This window comes from Vipera ursinii, assembly GCF_947247035.1.
Source record: "Vipera ursinii genome assembly, chromosome: 2".
Taxonomy (NCBI): Eukaryota; Metazoa; Chordata; class Lepidosauria; order Squamata; family Viperidae; genus Vipera; species Vipera ursinii.
This window is the reverse complement of record NC_139513.1, coordinates 84,027,686-84,049,580: the sequence shown is the minus strand read 5'-3', so window position 1 is coordinate 84,049,580 and position 21,895 is coordinate 84,027,686. Positions and strand designations below refer to the sequence as shown.

General features: G+C 40.0%; 1 protein-coding gene across 2 annotated transcripts in view; it reads right to left on the bottom strand.

Moving 5' to 3' along the window:
• MAPK9 (mitogen-activated protein kinase 9) overlaps nucleotides 1–21,895 on the bottom strand; it is a 57,409-nt gene that overhangs the window by 28,317 nt on the left and 7,197 nt on the right. For both annotated transcript variants that reach the window (XM_083353571.1, XM_083353570.1), the window contains exons 2-4: nucleotides 3,625–3,795; nucleotides 3,346–3,475; nucleotides 1,948–2,006 (exon numbers count right to left, since the gene is read on the bottom strand). In XM_083353571.1, coding sequence (XP_083209697.1) covers nucleotides 1,948–2,006; nucleotides 3,346–3,475; nucleotides 3,625–3,746 — 311 coding nt within the window. In that variant the 5' untranslated portion in view covers nucleotides 3,747–3,795. The remainder of the gene's footprint in view (nucleotides 1–1,947; nucleotides 2,007–3,345; nucleotides 3,476–3,624; nucleotides 3,796–21,895) is intronic.

Sequence of the window (21,895 nt, the reverse complement as noted above, 5' to 3'; positions counted from 1 at the left end):
CAACGTTTAAAACTAGGCTGTTTTTCTTACACCAGTTCAGTCCTCCTTGTCATCTTGAATACGGCCCACTACTGTTGTATCGTTCACATACTTAATATGAGAGTTCTTTGGATAACAACTACAGAAGATTAGATAGATAGATAGATAGATAGATAGATAGATAGATAGATAGATAGATAGATAGATAGATAGATAGGACAGACAGACAGACAGACAGACATAGACAGATAGACAGACATATTTTTAAAATTGGCATGTTGTCCATAACAAAGTAGAGTATAGTTAAAACAAGAATGTGAACTATATAGGACTTCCGGGTGGCAAGGCTCCGTTGATGGCGGTCATATTTGACCGTCAGCCCTGCTGTTCCATTTAAACCGCGAAAACAGCAACAATCAGCTGTTTCGCGGTTTGGGAATCCCCCCTTCGGGAGAAGAGGGGGGTGAGCATTCAGGTAGAGGTAGAGCTCCCCTAGACCCCCAGAACTTAATCTGGGGGTTGAAGGGTGAGAGCTCCCTCGGAGCCTGAATTAACTCCGGACTCGGGGACTCTTCTGTTTCAAGGCTTTGAAACAGAACAGGTCGCTGCAACCATCCCAGCTTTCAACATTGTACTTTGGATTACTTGGACGCAGGCAGAGCTGAGTGGGAGAATACAGAAACAGCAAGTATATGATCTTTAACTTCGGTTTAACTTAAAAGAAGGGGAGGAAGATGGCGCCGGAATAACTTCTGAGAGAAAGCGTGAAGAACAAAAGAATAAGTAAAATAAAATAAAAGCAAGGAGGAAGACAGAAAGTGGATTTTTAAAAGTTGTAAAAGACTTTGTTTAAAACATCTGAAGTTGGCTTAAAAATGATTTAAAAGACTTTGCTATTTGACAGTGAAGCAACAAAGTTGCAATTAGTGCGGAAAAGTGAAAGTGAGAAACGAAAGTTAATTGGGTGTTAATATGCAGAAGATATTTAAGAAAAAGATAAGGTTATTCTTATTGGGTATTATTACTGATTGTACTGTTATAGAAACTAAGTTGATGTTGAATTTAATAACGGCAGCAAGACTTTTGGTTTCGCAATATTGGAAGAAGGAGGAACTCCCTACTATAGAAGAGTGGACTTTAAAAGTTTCAAACTTGGCAGAAATGGCAAAAATTTCAGCATACCTGAAAGAACAATCGCAACAGAGATATATTTCGGAATGGAGAAGATGGATTGAATATATTCAGAATAAATATGGGATTAAAAAATTTCATCTAGCATATGAATGAATATTAGAATTATAAGATGTACTATTATTTACCTATGCATAAGGGGAGTTAAAGTGCGATAGGATTTAAAGTGTATTCACAGTTGGTTAGCATATTTTAGTTTAAGCCTGTTAGAGGCAATACCCTGCTTTCAGCTCTGGGAAGTCGGGGGGAGGGAGGATGTAGGGGGGAGGGGGAGGGATGGAGTATACTTAAAATGTACTGTAAAACTTTTAAATTAAAAAAAAGAATGTGAACTATATACCAAACAGGTTATTGTACCCCCCAAATCAGTTCCAATATGCACTTTAATGAGAAGAATCACTTGTCTTATTACTATTCTTAGCTGAAATTTATATAGACAGTGAAGAAATCTGGAATATATGGAAAAGCTAAATTATTTCATTTTGCCCAGTTTGTGTTAATGGAAATTTTTTCAGTGTTATTGCAACTTCGAATGGTCACTAAACGAGAACTACTTGTATCTTTAACAATTAGGTTTAATAAACATTAAAATAAAAATGAACAAATTAGATAGACAAATTAGACAGACACACACACACACATACACACACACATATACATTTCTCATATTTACTGAAAGATCATTAAGGATACAGTAGGAAGCATCGTATGTTCAGGTAATTGTTGGTCAAAATGTATATTTATGAAAAAACAATAAATTAAAAAAAATAAACTTACACATCTTGAAATTCTTCTAATGACTTCTGTGGTGTAAATACATTTAATAGACTAATTATCTGTAAAACCAGAAGTTAGAGAGAAATAAACAAAATTAGCACAATCACAAAATTGCACAATGATGATGTAATAACCAGATCATTCAGAATGTTAATATGAAACATTCTGGGAGTGCTGAGATCAAAGAATATTACAGTATAATTATTCTAAAATACTGAAGTAAAAATGCAGAATAATCAAGTATGTATGAGTTTGGGGGAGTAAGTGTCACAAAACCATAAAGAGCAGTCAAGATGTTATTGTCTAAACCTATTTTAATAAATTTATAGAAATATTGGTTGCAAATTTATGAAGCAAGTCAATGGACCATCATTCCACTTTCAGCAATGTCTGGCAAAATTAATATATATGGTAAATAGATTTTTATGAAAAATTTGAATGTTTTTAGTTTCTTCTAATATAATAATAGAACTTCTATGTTTTAACAATATTATCTCAATTTCTTATATATAGTTTTATATGGCTGCACTGAACATATAATTATATCTGAAATTTTACAGTTGAAGTACATATTAAAGAAAAAAACATTTCAAACAGCTTTCACAGTAATTTATTACAAAGTGAAACAAAAGCTAAGGTAATAAAATTATTTTCAGGATAATAAATTATACACATTTCTCACCTTAAAGAAAGGAATTTCTATAATTATCATATTTCCTTAATGTTGGTAAAAGGTTTTAATGCAAACTATTAAGATTTGCTCCATTACATTATCTTCAGACTGTAATGACAACTGACAGATACATTTACTCCAAAACTATAATCTGAATGTTTCCTGATATTCTACTAACAATCCAATCTACAAATATTATTAAGCATTAAACTTCTGTCCTTTTTTTTCCTTTGGTGCTTTCAAGTCAGAGTTAACTCCTAGCAAGTGCATAGACAATCCCTGCAGTTTTTAGGGCAAGATTTCAGAAGTGGTTTGCCATTGCTTGCTTTCTAGGGTTGAGAGAGAACGACTAGCTCAAGCTTTTTATTAGCCACATATAAAAGCTTACTTGTATAATTTCACACATCAGTATAATCAATCTTTACAAAGGTACAGTAAACACGGTAAGCTATATGCTATTAAAAATATTAAAATAAATGAAATTACCAACAATGTAATTCAAGCTGCTATACTAACATGCCGTATCAGTAATTATGCCAAATCAGCCTAACGCAAGAAATGGTTGAAAATTCTTCAATAAAAACATATGAAGGAAAATATTGACACTACTGTTAAATATTTACCACATTCCCAGATTATTTATCCATCCATAACATTATTTGGTAGTCATGTGATTTCAATATACAATACATATTTTCAATATACGCTATATTAAATTTACTCACATTTTTGTGATTCACACACTTCAGCAGCACTAGCTCTCTATAAGCTCGCTTTGCATGGGTTTGATTCTGAAAAGGGCGACTCAGCTTCTTTACAGCAACATTTATTCCAAGGACGGTATCAAATGCAGCACTGAAAGATTGAAGCAGCAACATTCTAACTCAGGTTCTTTGAAAATAAGGCTAATGTACACAGTGTTTGCTACAAATAAAAGATGATGGCTCCCCATACAAATAACTCTACTAGGTTTCTTAGGGATTATCCATTGTTTGCCTACTCACCAAACAATGCCTTGAGCCCCAGATCCAATAGGTTTCAATTGCTGGTAGCGTTTTAGTACAGTGAATGTTGAATCTGCAACTTGAACACTGTAAAACTGTGTGTCACATTTATTCTCGCTCATGTTGTAGTGTCATGTAGTCTTTGTCTCAGAATTGGGCAGTTCTCAGGATCTGTGTGAAAAGAATTTTTGAAATGTGAAACATCTTTTAAGATAAATAAGATAACCTTTATTGTCATTTTTTACCATGAGCATCCTGGCACACATTAAAAATGAAATTCTGTTGCCTGCTCTCAAAAGAAAGTATATATCTACTAAAACACATACATAACACACTTATAAACATGCTATAAACATACATTTATATACCTCACCCATACATATATATATTAATCACTATCCATTTTGAATTGCAACAGCACTTAGACTTATATACCGTTTCACAGTACTTTACAGCCCTCTCTAGGGGCCGGTGCTCATCTCCGTTTCAAAGCCAAAGAGCCAGCGCTTGTCCGAGGACATCTCCGTGGTCATGTGGCCGGCATGACTAGATGCCAGAGGTGCACGGAATGCTGTTACCTTCCCACTGTTGTGGTCCCTATTTTTCTACTTGCGTTTTTACGTGCTTTCGAACTGCTAGGTTGGCAGAAGCTGGGACGAGTAACAGGTGCTCACTCTGTTATGCGGCACTCGGGATTCGACCTGCCAAACTGCCGACCTTCTGATCGACAAGCTCAGCATCCTAACCCACTGAGCCACCGCATCCCTCTGAGCCACCGCATCCTTATACCTCTTCAAAAACTTAGAAATGCCACCTTTGGTTAATTTTCCACCAATTTTTCCTTCTAATTTCTTTATAACTATATATTTATATATATTTATATTTATTAAATTTTTACACCGCCCTTCTCCCGAAGGACTCAGGGCGGTGTACAGGGCAATAAATATTAAAAAGCAAAGTACAAAAGTTAAAAAACAATTAAATAATTTATGCCCGATCTATACAATAGTTAAAACCATATTAAAAACCCAACCCCAAACCCATCAGACCAGGCTGGATTGCTCAAATAAATAAGTTTTTAGATCCCGCCGGAAGGAGCGAAGGTCGGGGGCCATCCGGAGCTCAACTGGCAAGCGGTTCCACAGGTCTGGCGCGCCCACAGAGAACGCCCTCCCCCTGGGGGCCATCAGTCGACATTCTCTGATTGGAGGCACCCTGAGGAGGCCCTCTCTGTGGGAGCACACTGGACGGAGGGAAGTTGACGCCGGCCGCAGGTGCTGCCGTAGGTAATCTGGACCCATGCCATGTAGGGCTCTGTAGGTCATTACCAGCACCTTGAATCTCACCTGGAGGGCAACCAGCAGCCAATGCAGCTCGCGAAGCAAAGGTGTAACATGGGAGTATCGGGAGACTCCCAACACAACTCGCGCGGCTGCATTCTGCACCAGCTGGAGCCTCCGAGTGGTCTTCAAGGGCAGCCCCATGTAGAGAGCATATATAGCCTTGTTCACTTAATAATACTATTTTACATCGCTGTCTGGGCGACCAGTCAACTCTTTGCACCATTAATTTTATTACGTTTTACAAGCTCACTAAATGAAAACACAAAAAACCCAACCAACTTGATAGTGATCACCTAACACACTGACAAATGTCCTCCTCTCAGCTTCAATACATGACATCAATAACCGAATCCTACTGTGATCTGATTGGCTCATTGCCAAAACAAGATGACACCTGATTGGCTCTCTAAACACACATGCTCATTGGCTACAATCAGATGAAGGAAAGCTACCTGTTATCAACCTAAGCAAGTTCTTTTTCTGGTTATTTGGCTATAACCTTTCATAGAATACAGATAATTGAACAGGCTTTGTTGCATCACATTCTTTTTTAAATTATCTTTCCATTGATATATAATTTTATGGTAGTACTCCAAAGTGGTGTTATTATTAGCCATCAAACCTCAAATGCACACTTTTCCCAAAAGTTTTCACAATTTTGGTCACTACTGTATATGGAACAAAACTGCAACTGAATCTAGATGTTCTGCTTTGGATACCACAAAGTCTCATCTCAGAAGGTAATAGGGAAAAGAGGTCATGAAAAGGATGTGTAGTGTCCCAGACAATACTGCAGAACGTGCTTAAGCAATGCTTATATGCTATGTCCTGGATGGAAGGGAGTGAACTACCAATAATCTTTTCTGCCATTCTCACTACTTTCTGCACCGCCTTTCTAACCGAAACAGTAATCCTTCCAAACCAGAAGTAATGCCAGGATGCTCTCAATTATCAATCTACACAAAGTGGTAGGGACAGGGGAAGGAAGATGTACTTTTCTCATGCGATGCAGAAAATGCAAGGGCTGTTGAGCCCACTTCACCAGTGTCTCACTTTTGAGCAACCAAGCTAACCTACTCATTAGTTGCACAGCTAGAAACTTGATGCTGCTAACCACCTCCATAGGTGAATCATTAATACACAGAGGTGTATGGTTATGCCTGCCTTTTCTGAAATCAACAATGATCTCTTTAGTTTTTCCTATGTTTATGACGAGGCTGTTTTTATTACACCATCTCACCAAACCTTCTAGCTCCTTGCAGTAAGCACCCTCATTGTCATCCTGAATAAGGCTCACAACTGTTGTATCATCCGCATACTTCACAATATGGTTGGTGGCAAACCTTGTACAATAGTCATATGTTAACAGAGGGACCAGTGGACTTAGGACATAGCCCTGAGGAGAACCTGTGCTCAAGAAAACAGTGTTAAAAATATTAGTCCCAACTCGCACTGTTGTACAAGGTTTGCCACCAACCATATTGTGGTCTATCAATAAGAAAATCAAGAATCCAGTTGCACAGAGGAATATTAAAGCCTAAAAGGCCCAGTTTGTCTACTAGATGCTGAGGAATGGTTATATTTAATGCCAAACTGAAGTCAACAAACAGCATTCGCACATGAGTATTTCTTTCATCTAAGTGTGCCAAGCTCAGATGGAGAACAGAAGAAATAGCATCCTCAGTAGAGCAATTTGGATGGTAAACAAACTGAAGTGAGCCAAATGCTGTAGGGAGGCTGGATATAGTAATGTCCTTTATCAGCCTCCCAAAACAATTTCATAATGATGGATGCAAGTGCAACTGGACAGTAATCATTAAGACACGTAATCATAAGACTTTTTTGGCACTGGCAAAATAATGCAGTCTTAAAACACAATGGGCCCACTGCCTGCTGCAATGAAAGACTGAAAATATCTATAAGAACACAAGCCAACTCATCTGCACATTCCCTAAGAACATGCCCAGGGATATTATCTGGGCCTGCTACTTTCCGAATGTTAACTTTCAGCAATTTTAAAATCTCAAGTAAAATGTTTATAAGTACAATGAATCAACTAAAGCTAAACCCTTTCTCTTTAATGGGTATCACCTCTCCCCATACACTACTGTACATGTCATCCCATAAGGTGCCCCCATACATGTGAATTGCTTATTCAAATGCCCCTAAGAAAACATTTACAACAAGCTGAACTGCCCAAGTGGTGACAGAGATAAGACTCATTTAGGAACCTGTGGGCCAGTAAACCAAATTGTTTCTATTCACTGCCCACATCTCAAAGATTCTACTGTTTCTCCCCTTTCTTTGTTTTGCCATTGCCTTTCTGTTATGTAGAGGGCCAAAGATATATAAGCCCTGATTCTGCTTTTGTTCATGGCTGCTCAGCAAAGTATCAAAGCTTTGCTAGGAGCCTGGTATAGACTGTATTATTGCTTGTAAGCATACAAATAAAATTATATTGTATCTTCAAAATGATATGATTGCTATAGATGAACATACTCTGGCCACAATAATTTAATATTATGATTTGGATTTGAGTCAAGGTTGCTGTGAAAACACCATGTGAATTTGGATGACCATTCTAACAGGCTGATCAGTATGACACAGTACTGAAGTGAAATTTTAGCATCAGTGTAACCACATGTTTTCCAGAATATAGCAAATTACCTGTTACGCATAAGGCTAATGTGCCCTTGAGCATTCTGGCTATTTGATATCATAACAAATCTATCATACCATAGTAATTATTATAACAAGTAAATGCTTCTGATGCCATTAACACATGTGTGTGTGTGTGTGTGTGTGTGTGTGTGTGAGAGAGAGAGAGAGAGAGAGAGAGAGAGAAACAGAGACAGAGTAATGATAAATTTTATTGTACCATTTTAATTCAAGGTTGGAAGGTATATGAATATTTAATTAATTGTTGTTAGCTGCGAAGTCGTGTCCGACCCATCACGACCCTATGGACAACTTTCCTCCAGGCCTTCCTCTCCTCTACCATCTTCTCGAGTCCATTTAAGCTCACGCCTACTGCTTCAGTGACTCCATCCATCTACCTCATTCCCTGTTGTCCTCTTCTTCTATCGCCCTCAATCTTTCCCAGCATTAGGCTCTTCTCCAGTGAGTCCTTCCTTCTCATTAGGTGGCCAAAGTATTTGAGTTTTAGCTTTAGGATCTGGCCTTCTAAAGAGCAGTCAGGGTTGATCTCCTCTAGGACTGACCGGTTTGATCGCCTTGCAGTCCAAGGGACTCGCAGGAGTCTTCTCCAGCACCACAGTTCAAAGGCCTCAATTCTTTGGCGCTCAGCCTTTTTTATGGTCCAACTTTCACTGCCATTTAATTAATACAGTACTGATATTGTTCTTGATCTGACTGAATGTACATACAGCAATTTTAAGGATAAGTGTGCTAAACCACAGAGATTATAGCTTTTCTCTAAGAATTTGCTATTACCCTCTATATAGTTATATCCATTTTCTGAAATATATGAAAACACTGGGCAGATGATGATGACCATGTTCTATTAACTAGGATCACACATAAGGCTGACAAGGGAGAAATTAAATCACAAAGCTCTCACAGGAGCAGAACTGATTCACAAAAGTAGATGAATGAATCACAACATTAACTATACATCTAGTTGATTGGCATCTGAAGGCAAATATGTTGATGTCAATTTGTTCCATCCCAGAGTGAAAGGTACTCTTAGTACTGGAGCTGTAACAGTTAAAAAGTAAATTTGGAAGAAGAATTTCTGCAAACTTCTAATTTCAGCATTAAGTTTTGAATGAAAAACATTAATCATCTATATAAAATATTTCTAGTTAAAATAAAATCTGGATCTATAAAGGTAATCTATTAAGAAAAAAAATCCGCTCATCTTGCATTAACAAGCCTGGAAGCCCAACAATAATCACTGAATCAATTCTTACTGCTCATTGCCATTATTATTAAGAAAGATGGGCAATAAACCAACATCAAGATTAGTTAATCAAATACTTTCACATGATTTTCCTCATTCCTTGAAGAACTTTCAAGCAAAAAACCAATGCCAAACTCTAAGTCAGCATTCTTACTAAAGATGGTAATACATGAAATACAGTGTGGGAAATTTACAAAGTAATTACACAGTTTGGTGTAATTTTAGTATAGTATAACTGTAGTTCTCAAGTTTCTTTATAAATAATTTAGTATGACTTGTTGAAATATTTTAAAAATAATTATCACAAAAAGTTCTAATAATATTATAAAGTTTAAATCTCATATTCTTAACTTGAATATTTTAGGCTTTCAAGAGAAATATTACTGTACATCTATCCATCTATTTGGATATTTGCTTGTATTAGAAAAATTCAATATTTTCTAATGGATAATAAGGTTAACATTCCCCAATAGTCTAGGAAGCCATTTTAGGACAGAAATCCAATATTATGAAGATTTTTTTACAAAGATAATTTAACATTACTTTATCATAAATAAAAATGTATGATAAATTAACTGACAATAAATCTATACTTCTTTGCTGTTAAGGCCATCCAGATTTTAGTAGTTCAAATCTGATAATACTAGATAACCTTTTGCTATGGCTCCTAAATAAAACTTGTGAAATTATTGCTTTGGTCTGGAAGCATATTTGCCCTGAATTACAGTAAATATTAGCAAAAAATAAGTAAAAGCAATTCTCTAAACAGCAATAGCTCATTAAGCAAACATTTCCTGTTCTGTGCTTTATAAACAATAAGTGGTAATAATTAACAGAATTTAAAGTAACATTTATATTAAAGCTCAGATCCACTGTCAACTCTGCTAACATGGATGATTTTGCATTGACAACAGATGGAAATGTAGCCATTTTCTTCCTTTCGCTTTTAGAATTAAGATGGTGCTGGGGAGGGGGGATGTGAATGACAGCCCAGCTAGACATAACAACACTGAGCCTCGCAAGAGAATTAAGGTTGTTGAAATCAGAGATGCTAAAAAATTGGTGGGCTGGAGAGCTGGAGAGCAAGCCCGCGTTTCACGCTAATTAGGGAATGTGATTTATGACTGTAAATTGGAGGAGGGAATGGCGCTTTGATACTATATGCCCAGGGGAGGGGAATTCAGGTTTTGGCTTTGATTATGTAAGTGCCGTTATTATGCTACTCGAATAAAAGATTCTTTAAGGTAAACAATGCCTTGAGGTCCTTTTGAAGAGTTTCATCTGTCGGAACCATGACATCCACACTGTCAAAGTATTTTATTAGGGCAAATAGAGCTGCTAGTATTTTTTAATATTAATTACCAGCATGCTGTTCCACAAATGTATTGCCAATCTCTTGCTGCAGCATTGTTTTTTTCCCAACTGACCAATATATTTACATGAAAAACTGCACACAAAGAATCTACATATTTTGACTGAATGGATAGATAACAGGTTCCTCTTGTTCTCCTGCACATCCCAGATTTGTTCCACAGAATGCAAGAGAGAGGATTGAGAAAACTGATCTGCCGGCAATGTCTGCAGACTTGATGGATGGACACAACTGGATATAAAGAAAGTATTTCCTTCATAAATACATAAGGTTCAGATATATTAATACAAATGAGCAGGAAGAGACTAGTGTGTCTCTCTTTGTTGACAATATTTGCATTGTATGTTATCATCTAGATCAGGATGCACATCATTTGAATATACAATTCAAATTACATATACAATTCAATCCCCCAACCTTACAGAGGGACCACGTAAAGTTATCCAATGGTATGGTGGTATCACTGAGGTGGGATTTATTTATTTTTTCAGTAATCTTTTCTGGGTTCTATTGCTTTATTTATTGGGAATCTTTTTATGCAGATTTGGTTTTCTAAACAACATGCAAGTCAAAAAACAAAATAAATCAACAATAAAGAAACAATAACATTTCATATTATTATAATTTGGGCAATTAAAGAATATTAAAACCCCACAATTTCTATTTTTTTGACTTTGGGAAAACCCTCAAAGCCCAAAATATGACTACTTCGACACCAAATGATATAACTGGAAGTTACAAGTCTTTAACTTATAACAGTTTGTTTAGTGACCATTCAAAATTACAGTCACACCAAAACTCTGACTTATGACACCTGTATAACTTTTCACACTTATGACTGTTGCAGTCTCTCCATGGTCACACGTTTAAAATTCACACACTTGGCAAGTACAGTGTCTCATATTTACGATGGTTGCAGTGTCCTGGGGTCATGTGATCACTTTTTGCAACCTTCTGACAAGCAAAATCAATGGGGAATCTATGTTGACTTAAAAATTCTGTTACCAACTTAACAAATGCAATGATTCACTTAACAACACTGTCAAAAAGTCTTAATGGGGCAAAACTCATTTAACAATTCAAACAACAGAAGCAAAAGAAATTTTGTATGATCCATAGATGCAGAAATCCTATGCACTAATAAAAACAATTTTAGAAACATTGATGATTTATAGCATTATGCTCTAATTCCATCACTAGAGGTAATAATAATAATAATAATAATAATAATAATAAGAATAAGAAGAAGAAGAAGAAGAAGAAGAAGAAGAAGAAGAAGAAGAAGAAGAAGAAGAAGAAGAAGAAGAAGAAGAAGAAGAAGTAGTAGTAGTAGTTGGAAGGGACCTTGGAGGTCATCTAGTCCAACCCCCTGCTCAGGCAGGAAACTTTATACCATTTCAGGCAAATGGCTGTCCAGTCTCTTCTTAAAAACCTCCAGTGTTGGAGCATTCACCACCTCTGGAGGCAGGTTGTTCTACTGGTTAGTTGCTCTAACTGTCAGGAAGTTTCTCCTTAGTTCTAGGTTGCTTCTCTCCTTGACTAGTTTCCATCCATTGCTTCTTGTCCTGCTTTCAGGTGCTTTGGAGAATAGCTTGACTCCCTCTTCTTTGTGGTGGCCCCTGAGATATTGGAACACTGCTATCATGTCACCCCCTAGTCCTTCTCTTCATTAAACTACACATACCCAATTCCCTATCTGTTTTAGCCTCCAGCCCCCTAATCATCTTTGTTGCTCTTCTCTGTACCCTTTCTAGAGTCTCGACATCTTTTTTACATTGTGGTGACCAAAACTGGATGCAGTATTCCAGGTGTGGCCTTACCAAAGCATTGTAAAGTGGTATTAGTACTTCACTTGATCTTGTTATTATAGGCTGCCCTATAATGGCTTGGGTCCGGGATATTTGAGGGAACACCTCCTGCCAGCATCAAACTCCCTTCGTCCAGTGCGCTCACACAGGGAGGGTCTTCTCAGGGTGCCGCCGGAAAAAGATTGCCGCCGGATAACACCCAGGGGGAGGTACACTCATTTCTCAAAGGAGCAACCAACACCAACCCTCCAGTGGTTCACCAGTATCCCACTTGGGATTTGTCACGGGTCTTGCAGGCCCTTACCTCTCCTCCATTTGAACCCATCAGGACCTGTACTCTCCGGTTCTTCACAATTAAGGTGGCCTTCTTGATAGCCGTCACGTCAGCTAGACACATATCTGAATTGGCAGCTCTCTGTCAGACAGGACTTATGTGTTTTTCATGCTGACAGGGTGGTCCTTCAATTGGATCCCTCCTTTATTCCTAAGGTCAATACCTTGTTTCATAGAGTGCAGGAAGTCATTTTGCTGGATTTTTATCCTCAACCATCTCATGCCTTGGAATGGCAATGGCATGCTCTGGACGTCCGCAGGGCTTTATGCCACTATATTAAGCGGACAGCGTCTTTTCGCAACTCGGAAGCCCTCTTTGTTTCCTTTCAACCCTCTACTATGGGGCGGAAGGTTTCTGCCTCCACTATAGGCAGGTGGATCAGGGCTTGTATTGCAGGGGCATACCAATCTCATTCCCTGTCAGTTCCCAGGCATATCACTGCTCACTCCACTCGTATTGCTGCAACTTTTGCGGCTTGGGTGACACAGGCATCCATTTGAGAACATTTGTAGGGCGGCGACATGGTCCTCGCCTTCCCCTTTCGTGAGGCATTAAAAATTGGATAGGTTTGCCTCCCCAGATGCCTCATTTGGCCGGAGAGTGCTGCAACAGGTAGTGCCACAGGATAGTGCCACAGGCCCAGACTGATTCCCTCCCATAGGGACAGGGCAGCTTTGGTATGTCCCATTCGTGGATTCTCCATCTATCATGCTGGAGAAGGCTGTCTTACCTGAATGCCTTTTCTCAGCATGATGATGGAGAATCCACACCCACCCCTTAGTGTCCGTCAGGTCCTATGTCAGGGGTATGGGAGCCAACACGTTGGACTGTCGTCATTTGCTTTGCCTTCGTTGTGATTGGGAGGTGTCCTGGCCCAGGAGAGGCATGGCAAGTTTGACTGACTTAGTCTAATTGGGCAGGAAGACAGAGTTAACCCATTCGTGGATTCTCCATCTATCATGCTGGAGAACACTGCTATCATGTCTCCCTTATTTCTTCTTTTCTTTAGACTAGCCAAACCCAAGTCCCATTGCTGTAGTTCGTATGTTTTATTCTCCAAGCCTTTAATCATCTTAGTTGCTCTTCTCTGAATTTCTTCCAAACTCTCAACATCTTTTTTGTGATACGGTGACCAAAATTGGCTGCAGTATTCCAGGTGTGGTATTACTAGGGTTTTATAAAGTGGTAATAATACTTCAGTGATCTTGATTTTATACCTCTGTTTATACAACCCAGGATTGTATTAGCTTTTTTGGTTGCTGCTTCACACTGCTGGAAAGAGCTCTTTTGATGTTAACTTTGCAAAAGTAGCAACCACTATGTTGAAACAACTGTTTTGCATGCCTTCAAGGGTCTTCTATGCACACGGGCAAAAGTCAATTCTTTGAAATTAGGTATTCAGGCAAAAGACAGTAGTCTATCTTGATGCTGTGATTGGAACGCAGAAATAAAGCAACTTGCTTTTCTGTGTTGTGGTACCACTTCCTCCAGCTATTAATTTAGGCAGCTCCATAAAGCAAAATATTGTAAAGCAGGGGTGTCAAACTGCCGCCCCTGGGCTAGATGCATCCTGCCAAAACTGCACCCACTCCATTGCCGGCAATGGGGAAAAAAATTGCGATATGTCATGTGACATTGCGAGTTTGACACTGTTGTAAAGAAATCTTACATAACACAAAGAATTTTTATAAATACTAATATAAAAATAGGAAGCTTAACTTCATATATCATATAAAGTTTTAATGGCTGCATTTTCTAGGGTACCAGCAAGTATATGTATTTAAAAGCCTTATTAGCAATGAAATGCTTGGTAAGTCATTCAACTAATATTTTAAGAGGGATTTTTACAGATATGCAGAGATATTGCATGGACTCAAGCAATGGTAAGGGAACTCAATGCTTTAAAAATTATTGTTGTCACACTAATGGCTAGTTTAAAATAGCAGACTAGTTACTATAATTGTGCATATCTACAAAAGGTTTCAAGTTTCAAGAAAAACACCCCCTTAGACCTGCTTTGCTGAGCAACATGAACCCTTCATTTTTAAGAGCAGAGAAAAACAGCTCAGTATTCTCCAGCACTTGCAAAATTCAAAAAAGACTCTTACAAACAACTGCACAGAAGCCTTTTCTGGATTGTGTGACTGCTACAGGCTCCTGCTTTTGAATATATTAGTGAATGCTAAGAGTAAGAAAGGTAAGCTGCAAAGAAATACTTTCCTTTTAGCAGTTCCCAATGCTGTCCAAAGATGAAAAGGTTTCTGTGCTTTACTTCACAGATGCCTTTCTTGTAGCTTTGCAGATGACAGAAGAAAAAAACATAGAGAAGCTTTAAGATGCTAAAAAGTATTCCTTCAAGGTAAATATTACATCTTTATTACCTTGATAAAAAGAATCACATCTTTCCTTTGCAGCATGAAACAGCTCACTGACATATGTAACTCATCATGTACATGTAGATATCCATGTATTATGAACCAGCCCTAATTTGTTTGGTAGACAGGATGTTTTAGAACCTAAACGTAGTCAATTATATGAATTCTGGTTGCTCTTTGAAAGTGTGTATTAACACTAGGCATATTCTTACCACTTTTTCAGCTATTCTGAATATTGGGCCTGAAATTGTGATGGTCAACCTTCAAGAATTCAGGACTGTAATTTCCAAGCATCCAAAGCTGAAAGTGACAGCTCTGAAAGAACCAAGAAGAAAACTGAAAAAAATGGAAATAAATGTGCGAGCAAACAGATATTTTTAAATGTGTCTAGAATTCTCCATCTGTCAATATCAAGAACATATCGTGTGTACTGTTTTCTATGCAATGAACAGGTGCCAAAATACTCTTTTGCGTATTCTGTTTGTATTCCTTCCCTATTCCTTCCTGTTTTCCATCAACCAGCTTCCTGCATAAGCTGTAGACTTTTCTAGTACAACTGAATATAGACAACTAGTTTTTGAATATTACTGACATGAATTTGAATTTTATGCACAACTACATTAAATCAACATCAGAAAGTTTGTGATTTCATTTTTCTCCCTCTAAAAATTATATGAAATACTGTATTTTAATATTTTTGGCAATTCAAAGTATAGGATGGAAAGAAATTAAATCAAGAACCACATCTTGCATTAACAGGACATAATAATACTATGCAATTCATACTATTTTTGTTAAATAGGGAACTTCAAAGCAAAATCTTCTAATAGTGATTAACACCAAACTACAGCTGGTCATGTTTTAATCCAATGTCTAAATCAAAAGCGAAGTACTGTTCCACTGCAAATGCATCAAATAACTACTGTCACAAATCTGTTGTGAAAACAAAAGACTGTTTGAAGTTTATTTTATTATTTTATGAAATACTGTACAATAAAACTCTTTATATATTGATATATAAGTTTACCTAGTAAAGACAACTTTTCAATTTTATAGGAAAACCTTTCCCATAAAGACTGAAATCTTTCAATCTCTAATGTGTAAGAAGTAAAAGAAAGTGAGAATGATGAACACATGCGTAGAGCTTGCTGTGTTCCTTTTGGGGAATATGGAAAACAAAGGAACAGAAAAAGATATAATCAGCAAAAGAAATTAAAAGGCAAAAATTAATAAATAAGAGAAAAAATAGTCCAAAGATTACACCAACACTATTTGTAATATTTCTCCAAATGTTTCCAGTCTAGCAAATCATCTTTGCTTCCATCATGTTCATACACAACTTCATACAATTACTATTTTTAAGCTTCTCATCAACTCCATACAATCAATTTTCTCAGTTTTTCCCCTCTCTGTAAGCCATTCACTTTTTCTTCATATATTTGTTTTACAATTTGATTCTCATTGATCAATCTACCTTAATTTACTTATGTATGTGATACAGTTTTGTATTTAATTTACAACAGTACTTAAAATTTGTGTGGTAATGTTAGCTTTACCGCACAAATTTCAAGTACTCTATTCTAGTACAAACAGATCAGCTTTATGTTTCTCCTGACAGACCCAACTACACTGACACACCCAACACAGAATGGGTAAAAACAGATTTTTTTTGTCCACAGACACTTTTGCTGCTTACAAATATTTCTCACAAGTTATATATAGTCTATTTATAAATATCAGCACTTGTACACATAAATTATATCTGTAGCCCTATCCCCATCTTTAATTTCCATTTTCTATGAAGGTACACAAATTCATCCACTTGCTCTAGTTTTTCATGCATATGAATCTTAAAAACATTCACTCCTCTTTAATTGACAACCGTATCTATCATGATTTTCGTTCAGTGAAATGGTCACTGTGAATCAAAATACTGTTTATTCAATCAATAACCAGCAATGTTTGAAAAAATACAACATCAAAGTAAAATAAATTTATTTAATCTAAAATAACAAACTAAAATAACAAATAAAAATGCAGTATACACTACTAAAATGTGTGTTAATTCCTGTGCAAGTGTAAAATATTACTATCTATTAAGTAAAAGTATGTATCATCTAAAACAAGATAGTTAGAATGTATATTAACCTAAGTGAAAAATAAAACAAGTGGTCAGTTCTGTGACCATTTATGCTTACCGTATATACTTGAGTATAAGCCGAATTTTTCAGCCCACTTTTTGGGCTGAAAAATTCCACTTCGGCTTATACTCCAGTCAACAAAAAAACTTACCGAGGACTTGTGCGCGGCCGAGGCTTTGGTGCTTCCGGGATCGCCCGCACCTCTCCCAAGCCACCGCCGTCCGAGACCTGCCGAAGTTTGGGGAGGTTTGGGGAGGTGCGCGCGCACCTCCCCAAACTCCGCGCCTTGCCTGCCTGCTTCTTTCCGCAGCGGAAAGAAGCAGGCAGGCAGGGCGCGGAGGAACGGAGACTTGCCGACGTTTGGGGAGGTTTGGGCGCCTCCCCAAACCTCGGCAGGTCTCCGTTCCTCCGCGCAGACCTGCCGACGTTTGGGGAGGTTTGGGCGCCTCCCCAAACCTCCCCAAACCTCGGCAGGTCTCCGTTCCTCCTGCCGACCTTTGGGGAGGTTTGGGCGCCTCCCCAAACCTCGGCAGGTCTCCGTTCCTCCTGCCGACCTTTGGGGAGGTTTGGGCGCCTCCCCAAACCTCGGCAGGTCTCCGTTCCTCCGCGCAGACCTGCCGACGTTTGGGAAGGTTTGGGCGCCTCCCCAAACCTCCCCAGGTCTCCGTTCCTGTTTGGGGAGGTTTGGGCGCCTCCCCAAACCTCCCCAAACCTCGGCAGGTCTCCGTTCCTGTTTGGGGAGGTTTGGGCGCCTCCCCAAACCTCCCCAAACCTCGGCAGGTCTCCGTTCCTCCGCGCAGACCTGCCGACCTTTGGGGAGGTTTGGGCGCCTCCCCAAATGTCCCCAAACCTCGGCAGGTCTCCGTTCCTGTTTGGGGAGGTTTGGGCGCCTCCCCAAACCTCCCCAAACCTCGGCAGGTCTCCGTTCCTCCGCGCAGACCTGCCGACGTTTGGGGAGGTTTGGGCGCCTCCCCAAACGTCCCCAAACCTCGGCAGGTCTCCGTTCCTCCGCGCAGACCTGCCGACCTTTGGGGAGGTTTGGGCGCCTCCCCAAACGTCCCCAAACCTCGGCAGGTCTCCGTTCCTGTTTGGGGAGCTTTGGGCGCCTCCCCAAACCTCCCCAAACCTCGGCAGGTCTCCGTTCCTCCGCGCAGACCTGCCGACGTTTGGGAAGGTTTGGGCGCCTCCCCAAACCTCCCCAGGTCTCCGTTCCTGTTTGGGGAGGTTTGGGCGCCTCCCCAAACCTCCCCAAACCTCGGCAGGTCTCCGTTCCTGTTTGGGGAGGTTTGGGCGCCTCCCCAAACCTCCCCAAACCTCGGCAGGTCTCCGTTCCTCCGCGCAGACCTGCCGACCTTTGGGGAGGTTTGGGCGCCTCCCCAAACGCCCCCAAACCTCGGCAGGTCTCCGTTCCTGTTTGGGGAGGTTTGGGCGCCTCCCCAAACCTCCCCAAACCTCGGCAGGTCTCCGTTCCTCCGCGCAGACCTGCCGACCTTTGGGGAGGTTTGGGCGCCTCCCCAAACGTCCCCAAACCTCGGCAGGTCTCCGTTCCTCCGCGCAGACCTGCCGACCTTTGGGGAGGTTTGGGCGCCTCCCCAAACGTCCCCAAACCTCGGCAGGTCTCCGTTCCTCCGCGCAGACCTGCCGACCTTTGGGGAGGTTTGGGCGCCTCCCCAAACCTCCCCAAACCTCGGCAGGTCTCCGTTCTTCCTGCCGACCTTTGGGGAGGTTTGGGCGCCTCCCCAAACCTCCCCAAACCTCGGCAGGTCTGCGCGGAGGAACGGAGACCTGCCGAGGTTTGGGGAGGTTTGGGGAGGTTTGGGGAGGCGCCCAAACCTCCCCAAACAGGAACGGAGACCTGCCGAGGTTTGGGGACGTTTGGGGAGGCGCCCAAACCTCCCCAAACAGGAACGGAGACCTGCCGAGGTTTGGGGACGTTTGGGGAGGCGCCCAAACCTCCCCAAAGGTCGGCAGGTCTGCGCGGAGGAACGGAGACCTGCCGAGGTTTGGGGACGTTTGGGGAGGCGCCCAAACCTCCCCAAACAGGAACGGAGACCTGCCGAGGTTTGGGGACGTTTGGGGAGGCGCCCAAACCTCCCCAAAGGTCGGCAGGTCTGCGCGGAGGAACGGAGACCTGCCGAGGTTTGGGGACGTTTGGGGAGGCGCCCAAACCTCCCCAAACAGGAACGGAGACCTGCCGAGGTTTGGGGACGTTTGGGGAGGCGCCCAAACCTCCCCAAAGGTCGGCAGGTCTGCGCGGAGGAACGGAGACCTGCCGAGGTTTGGGGAGGTTTGGGGAGGCGCCCAAACCTCCCCAAACAGGAACGGAGACCTGCCAAGGTTTGGGGACGTTTGGGGAGGCGCCCAAACCTCCCCAAAGGTCGGCAGGTCTGCGCGGAGGAACGGAGACCTGCCGAGGTTTGGGGAGGCGCCCAAACCTCCCCAAAGGTCGGCAGGAGGAACGGAGACCTGCCGAGGTTTGGGGAGGCGCCCAAACCTCCCCAAAGGTCGGCAGGAGGAACGGAGACCTGCCGACGAGCCGCGGCCACACAGGGTATTCCTGTGTATTCAGGCTTGCAAAATGGTGGATCGAGCCTCTGCTGGCGGCAGAGGCTTGCAGAACGGCGGATCGGCTTATACTCGAGTCAATAACTTTTTCCAGTTTTTGGGGGTGAAATTGGGGGTCTCGGCTTATACTCGAGTCGGCTTATACTCAAGTATATACGGTATTTTAATTGCAGCAACACAGAATTTGGTTGCTCCACATGTGTTCTAAATGTATTCTGAAGATAGTTCACATAGGTGTCCATCTGTCCTGAAAATTTAGATATTAAAGATAGAATATAAGCAAATCTGATACTCCTGTGGAATTTACAATGGTTTTGATCTCCTTGTCACCACAGGGGCAGCTCTGCTCAGTTAATGGAATTTTGGAATATCTGCCTTGCAGCAGTATGGATGGTAAAATGTTATTTTTGCATTGAAAAAAAATGCTATGCTCAGCTTGACAAAAGTTAAGATTTTGCTGGTTCCTAAATGCCCTCATTTATCCAATTTCTGCCATGTTGGCAGCCTACTAGGTTCGGCCTGAAAGTTATTCCTGATCACTAAATTAGAGAAAGAGAGGGATGTTGTGAAGAATACCGTTTACTGTCATCTCATTCAGATAAAGATACAGTATCTCATTCAGAGATACAGATACAAAGCCTGAACCCTTTGTCTCCAAATGGAATAGACAATTACTAAAACAATCTCTTCTTGAACTGTTCCCCTACTACACACATGCAGCACTTCCTTAAAAAATGCTAACTATCGCTTAAGAAGTTCAGCTCTGTGCCTTAATTAGTTTTCTGATGCTGCTGCTTGAAACTGTCTAGACCTTAATCAGCTTCACACTGAAGGCTTTTCTTGTCAGCTGCATAAAATTTGCTCTTAGTATGCACTGGTTGGAAAATTATTTATTTTTTTACTATCATTACCACCACATTTTTGAATGGTCCCTAACCAAGGTAGTGGATGCACTGCAAATTACTCACATACAAATGTATACACACATTCATATCTCCAACAAACGTATCTCCTTACTCAATGTTGAACTATGTAATATGCATTTATTCCATTGCATCACATGGTTTATTCCCATCATTCAACTGTCTTATTGCATTCAACAACCAAACTTCAAATTGCATTCACGTTACATACCTGAAGCCAATTATCACACACTTTTCCTATATCAACTATCATACAACAAACTTTTCATAACTATACATTTTTCAGTGAATATTATGTTATATGTGCTTTTAAGGAACAATAAGAACAAAAATGCAAGGCCACATTATTAACAATTGGCTACCTCTAATGCAGAGAATATTAACCTTGATATTAGCAGTCTATAGTCTTGTATTAGTAATCAAATCACTATTTTAATCTTATTTTTATTAAAATTAGAAAGAGATGTTGAACTTAGTTGTAGCTCTAGGCTTAATTTTTTTTAATTTTCATATTACAGATAGTTCTTAACTTATGACTGGTCATTTAACAACTTCAAAGTTATGAGAATTTTATAAAGCTACTTATGATGCATCCTCAAAGTTATGCTGCTCCCCAATCACATGGTCACATTTCAGGCACTAGCCAACTAGTTCACATTTAAAACTGGTTGCAATGTCCCATGGTTATGTGACTATGATTTGCAAGGGGTTTTTTTGTGGGTTTCTGGCAAAAAACACCCAATTTGCTTAACATGATTTCCATGGTGCCTTTATGCATGACCACAAGAAGTTAGAACCAAAAATCCAGCCCCAATTGTTGTAAGTTGAGGATTACCTATTGTTATTATATTTTAAAATGTTCATGCCTTAATATTTTAAGACCTGTGATTACAATAACATTCACTCATTCATTCAATGATCTTCTAAAGAGCAAAACTCTGGTCTCCACATCTTCTCCCCAGCAGAAAGTAAAATTGCACTTCTCAAATTTTGTTCATTGTCATCTCTAATAGACTTTCAAGTATGCTTGGCTGGCTCAGAAATTCTGGGAGTTGAAGTCCACGAGTCATAAAAGAGCCAAGGTTGCCTACTCCTGGCCTATACATTTAACAAGCTAAGCTGCTAATGCTTCTGTAGTTTTTGCATTAATGCTTGTCATCATGTTAGAACAAACACAATTGTCACACATACATTAAACAAGTCAGATAGCCGCTCCATAAAAACACCAATAATTTAACATTTTCCAATTGCTGCACCAATTATCTGACTCACTGCCTTTTTCAATATTATTTCAGCATTTATGACTTCCCTTTCACCAATTTTCATTTGGACACTAGCATTTATTTCAATTTTATTCTTCGATGTATCATTTCATTCCCATATAAATCTCTAAAAGCATCCTTCCAACATTCTCTCATTGAATTATCTCTCAAATGATTTCATCATTTCCATTCTCTGCTGGAAGCTTCTTGTTTAGCCCATTTCATC